The sequence below is a fragment of the Rhinoraja longicauda genome, unplaced genomic scaffold, assembly GCF_053455715.1.
Source record: "Rhinoraja longicauda isolate Sanriku21f unplaced genomic scaffold, sRhiLon1.1 Scf000045, whole genome shotgun sequence".
NCBI lineage: Eukaryota > Metazoa > Chordata > Chondrichthyes > Rajiformes > Arhynchobatidae > Rhinoraja > Rhinoraja longicauda.
The window spans coordinates 144172-149867 of NW_027601263.1; the positions used below are offsets into that span (position 1 = coordinate 144172).

Consider the following 5696-nt stretch of genomic DNA (forward strand, 5'->3'; position numbering starts at 1 on the left):
AAATCTACAGTGTTACAGCAGTAAAGTGGATAACAAGAGAGCAAAAGAACATTGATTATAAATAAATCATAAATAGATTGTCATTGGTTTCCGAGTGTTATTAGCTGTTATTGTTGACTGGTCTGCTGGGACTAGCGCTGGTTGTGCAGTTTCACAGCAGCGGGAAGGAAGGACCTTATATATCTCTCCTTCACGCACTTGGGGTGAAGGAGTCTGTCACTGAAGGAGCTCCTCAGTGCAGTGACGGTGCCCTGCATGGGGTGGCAGTCGTTGTCCAGCAGCGATAGCTTTGCCATCATCCTTCTTTCTCCCACCACCTGCACTGAATCGAGGGTGCAACTCAGGACAGAGCTGGACTTCCTGACCAGCTGGTCGAGTCCCTTCCCTTCCACTGCTGAGACGCGGCTGCTCCAGTAGACCACTTTATAGAAGATGGCCGATGCAACCACCGTGTTGTAGAAGGTCCTTTGGAGTTTCACCCTGCACTCCAAAGGACATGAGTCTCCTTAGCAGATAAATTCTGCTCTGGCCGGATCCGGAGCCCGGTGGATGGACTGCGGCCGCCTTTGGGATGCGCTCAGGGCGCGGATTTATTAATGAGCCGAAGCATTGTGTTGAACGGATATTTCACCGCGTTGTTCACCTGATCCCTGAACTTGCACTGGGTCGCCGCGTAAATAAATGTGTTCGTGCAGCAGCTGAGATTCCTCAACAAATAACCGAGGTGGATAAAGATCCATTCAGAATCATTGAGATTATTTCCAATCCCTGTGATCTGATAATAGACGACGTTTACAACCAGCGTCAGCCACAGGAGGATGAAGCTGCCGGAGATGGTGAAGAGTAAAACCACAGACCTCCTCCTGCTCTCCATCTCCGGGTCACTACGGTTCTCCGCCTTGCTCTGACCCCTCAGCCCCTGACGGACCCGACTGGCCACTAAAATGTGCCGCACTGTCAGAGCGTTGAGCAGCAAGATTGCAGCGAAGGGGAGGAACGGAGTTAAAACCGTGTCGAGCCAGTCAAATGCCACCCACCCGGGGTCAGTGTAATAACTGTCCACCGTGTCACAGCCCCAAGGAACATTGTCTATGATAGTGCTGGGTTCCACTGTGAAGTAGCGGGGAATGTTTTTCAGACAGAGCAGAATGCCTGCTGTTGCGAGAACCGCAGCCGCAATTTTCCCGCTGCAATATTTTGTTTTCAGCTTCTGGCAACAAATGGCGACGAAGCGATCAAAGGTGAAAGTGACGGTGAACCATACAGAACAGTCTGTAGCTCCATACCTTAGTACAAAGATAACACTGCATACGGGGGTAATGGACAGGAAACTCCAATAAAAGTAATGATATCGGATCCAATATAAAATGACCTCGGTAATCACGGCCAGAAGATCGGCCGCTGCCATGGCCACTAGGTAGCGAGTGGTGCTGGTGGAAAGACCGCACTTTCCCCGAGACACGATCACAATCGCCACTAAATGCACTGCGGACAGAGAAGGGAACGGACACTGGGCATTAGATTCATAGAGTCATAGATTCATAGAGTGATACAGCGTGGAAACAAAGCAGGTCAGGCAGCATTTCTGAGAGAGGGAATAAGTGACGTTTCGGATCTAGACACTTCTTCAGACCCTTCACCCATTCCTTCTCTTCTATATGCTGACTGACCTGCCGAGGTACTCCAGCATTTCGTGATATCTTCGATTTGTACCAGCATCCACATTTATTTTCCTACACAGTGTGGTAACATGCCCTCGGCCCAGTTCGCCCATACCAGTAAATAATATACGCCCCACTTGTCTGCGCTTGGTCCATATCCCATCCAAACATGTCCTATCTATGTACCTGTCTAACTGTTTCTTATGCGATGGGATAGTCACAGCCTCAACTGTATCATCTGGCAGCTTGTTCCATACAACCACCACCCTTTGTGTGAACACATTCTCCTGGGCTAAACACTGGCTCGACTGGAATCGGTGTGTGTGGGTGCAAGATTAACAATGTCAGATCCGCCTCCGAGTGCCCGACCTGCTTGTTTCAGGGGAGAAGAGATAAGGCGACGGATAGAGGGAAGGCAGGGAGAACTTAGAAACCCGCTGCAGAGTGGCTCTGCTTCCCCACTGGGCTAAGTTCGGTAAGAACACACGCTATTAGATCCGAGGCCAGTGGATCAGGGGGTCGATCCAATTATTGACCAACAGGCGATGGAATCCGACTGACAGACTCCACATTGAGACGTGTCCACAGGACTGGTGTGCACTCTGATCAATAACTCAGACACAGTGAACTTCACAATGTAAACCCCTCCCAGTCACACCGTCCCGGAGAGCTGCCTGTCCCGAGCACAGGGACAACTCTGGGCAAGGTCGCACTGAAGGCAAGAACGACATTCTAGTGGGTCCCGGCAGTAAAATTAAAAGAGGGTTAGTTTCGGCTCTCTGAAAAGAAGAAAAGTCATAACGTTAATTGAAAAATATTTAATTAAGAGGATTTATATGATTCCATATTCTTGTACAATGATTGCTAGTTGGGAAGCTTATAACATGATCAGAATCCGTTATCACATGGAGTTACATAACTTGAATTGTTCTGCTCACTTACCAGGGACTCCAACCGCTGCAATAATCACGTACAAGAGTTTCGCCACACGCAAATATTCCAAAAACTTTTCCCACATCTTTTCTGCCCAACAACGTGTCCCCGTGTGCCACCGGTAATCTCTCGGAATGAAATGCTATACCAGAACGTTCCCGGAGGTTTTATAGTGCTTTCCGTCTCCTCCGGGACAGTGAAGTTTCAACAGAGTTTAAAATTAGAGATTATGAAATTATTCGCAAACAGGTGACATCAGCCACGTAAAATTCCCGCTGTGACAGGTTATGATTTATTCAGGAAATTGATTGAGAATCTCCGAAGACTGGGAATTGCGGCGAGACTGAGGGACGAAAATTGGGAGCGGCTGCCCTTCCAGGTGAGACAGATGTCCACCTACACCTCCTCTAACGTCATCTAATGCATGCTGTGTTCCAGATATGGGCTCATTTTCATTGCGTGGTCGAGCGTAGACTGGGCGTCCGTTTCGCCGAACACTTACCGTCGCTCCGCCAAGGCCTGCCGGAACTCCCCGTTGTAACTCGCTTTCCCACCCTGACCTTTGTGACCTGTGCCTCCTCCATTGCCAGACTCAGACAGCATGCAAACTGAAAGAACGTCACTTCATATTCCGCTTTGGTACCTTACAACCTAATAGTATGGACATTGAATTATCAAATGTTGGGGAACTAACGTGAAACTTCCAGCTTTCCGCTCGAGCTTCTTCGCGCCCTACCCGGAAACCAACCCGTGCATCCTCTCTAACACCCCTTCCACCGATATTCCTTCATCTCTCTTTATTATTTCATTTTCTTCCATCCTTATCTTGCACCATATATCGTTTACACTCTGGCCTCAACCACCTGAACACGAAAGCTCGATTCACCTGCATTCGCTCGGCATTCAATTCGTTTCGTCCTACTGTTCCAGCCTTCTGCCCCTTCCCACCACAATGTGTCTGAGGAAGTGTGCGAACCGAAACGTCAACCACCCATGTTATTAGTAGGCTTAGCTAGTTTGGCATGTTCCCTCCAATTCTCACCAACTTCTACAGATGCACCATAGAAAGCATTTTATCAAGATGCATCACAGCGTGGTTTGGGAACAGCTCCATACAAGATCGCAAGATATTGCAGTGAATTTTCCAGACCATTTCATAAAGCAACCTCCCTATATTCACTCAGTTTATAAACCACGCTGCCTGGGCAAGCCAACAGCATAATCAAGGACGAGTTACACTCTTGCCACTCCTGCTCCTCCTCTCTCCCATCAGGCAAAAGGTGTAGAAGTGTGCATATGCACTCCAGTTTCAGGGACAGTGTCTTCCCAGCTGTTATAATAATAATAATAATAATAATAATATTCATTTATTGTCATTGCAACGAGTACAACGAAATTAAAAAATAGCCAATCCTGACGGTGCGTACAAACATATATGCAATAAATGCAAAAACAAATAAATACATAAATACAATTAAATACAATTATATTAAGTACAAGATTTTTTAACGGTGTTGCCTAGTGCAAAGGTAGTGTTCAGTTCTCGTATGGCCCTGGGGTAAAAATTGTTCTTAAGTCTGTTTGTTCGGGATTTGATCGACCTGAAACGTCGACCAGAGGGCAGATGAACAAACAGACGGTGGCCGGGGTGGGATGGATCTTTTATTATTTTGCCTGCTCTACTGAGGCAGCGTAGGCTGAACAGGTGCTCCAGGGAGGGCAGTGAGCAGCCGATGATCTTCTGGGCCGTCGTGATGACCCTCTGAAGGGCCTTCCTGTCCTTTTCTGAGCAGCTGGCATACGATGTGGTTATACAGTATGCCAGCACACTCTCGATGGAGCAGCGATAGATGGACAACATGAGCTTCTCCTGCAGGTTGGTTTTCCTGAGGATCCTCAGGAAGTGGAGTCTCTGCTGTGCATTCTTTACTGTGGTGATGGTGTTGGTAGACCAGGTAAGATCCTCTGCGATGTGCGTACCCAGGAACCTGAAAGCTGGTACCCTTTCCACACAGACTCCATTGATGTAGAGTGGGTCGTAATCTGCACTGGTTTTTCTAAAGTCAATTATAAGTTCCTTTGTTTTGGAGGAGTTCAGGACCAGATTGTTCACTGAACACCATGCTGCCAGCCTTTGGATTTCATCCCTATAGGCTGTCTCATCTCCTCCTGAGATGAGTCCAACCACAGTCGTGTCATCCGCGAACTTGATGATGGTGTTGGTGGGATGGGTGGGGGCGCAGTCGTGAGTGTAGAGGGAGTAAAGGATGGGGCTCAACACACAGCCCTGTGGTGAGCCGGTGCTCAGTGTAATGGTGGAGGAGAGGTGAGGGCCTATTTTGACGGTCTGGGGGCGGTTGGTCAGGAAGTCCTTGATCCATTGGCAGATGGTTTGGGAAAATCCAAGGTCGGAAAGTTTGGTGACCAGTCTGCTCGGGATGACCGTGTTAAAGGCAGAGCTGAAGTCGAGGAAGAGCATCCTCACATAGCTCCCCTGGTGTTCAAGGTGGGTCAGTGCAATGTGAAGAGCAGTGTCGATGGCATCCCCTGTAGACCTATTTGCTCTGTAGGCAAACTGGTGTGGGTCGAAGGTGGGTGGGAGGCTGGCTTTGATGTGCTGCAGGACCAGTCTCTCGAAGCACTTTGTGATGACCGGTGTGAATGCTACCGGACGGTAGTCGTTAAGACCGCTGATGACAGACTTTTTCGGCAGTGGGATGATTGTGGCGGACTTCAGGCAGGGAGGGATGGTGGATTTTAAAAGGGACAGGTTGAAGATTTTTGTGAAGACCTCAGATAATTGGTCTGCACATTCCCTCAGCACTCTGCCCGTCACACCATCGGGGCCTGCAGCTTTCCTGGGATTCACTGCTCTGAGCACGCGCTTAACATCATACTCCTGCACAGTGAAGGTGTTGCTGTCAGGTGCTGGAGAGGGTGTTATGTCTGCCACTGTAGCTTTCACCTCGAAACGAGCAAAGAAACAGTTTTGTTCCTCTGCCAGCGAGGCGTCGCCGTCGGCAGTCGTGCGGTTGCTGGTCTTGTAGTTGGTGATGTGCTGGATGCCTTGCCATACCCGCCGTGGGTCATTGTTGGAAAAGT

At 48.8% G+C, this 5696-nt stretch overlaps 1 protein-coding gene across 1 annotated transcript; it reads right to left on the bottom strand.

The window, feature by feature from the left end:
• Window positions 1-577: 577 nt before the first annotated feature.
• Window positions 578-2679, bottom strand: LOC144612474 (putative G-protein coupled receptor 139). Its single transcript, XM_078432061.1, has 2 exons — window positions 2604-2679; window positions 578-1485 (listed from the first exon to the last, which is right to left on the bottom strand). Exons 1-2 carry the CDS (start codon window positions 2677-2679, stop codon window positions 578-580), a joined length of 984 nt encoding a protein of 327 aa, XP_078288187.1.
• Between the last annotated feature and the right edge of the window lie 3017 nt (window positions 2680-5696).

Coding starts and splice junctions, on each gene's coding strand:
- LOC144612474 (XM_078432061.1), bottom strand. CDS start 2,679: ATGTGGGAAAAGTTTTTGGAATATTTGCGTGTGGCGAAACTCTTGTAC. Junction 1,486..2,603: donor TGCAGCGGTTGGAGTCCCTG/GTAAGTGAGCAG, acceptor CTCTGTCCGCAG/TGCATTTAGTGGCGATTGTG.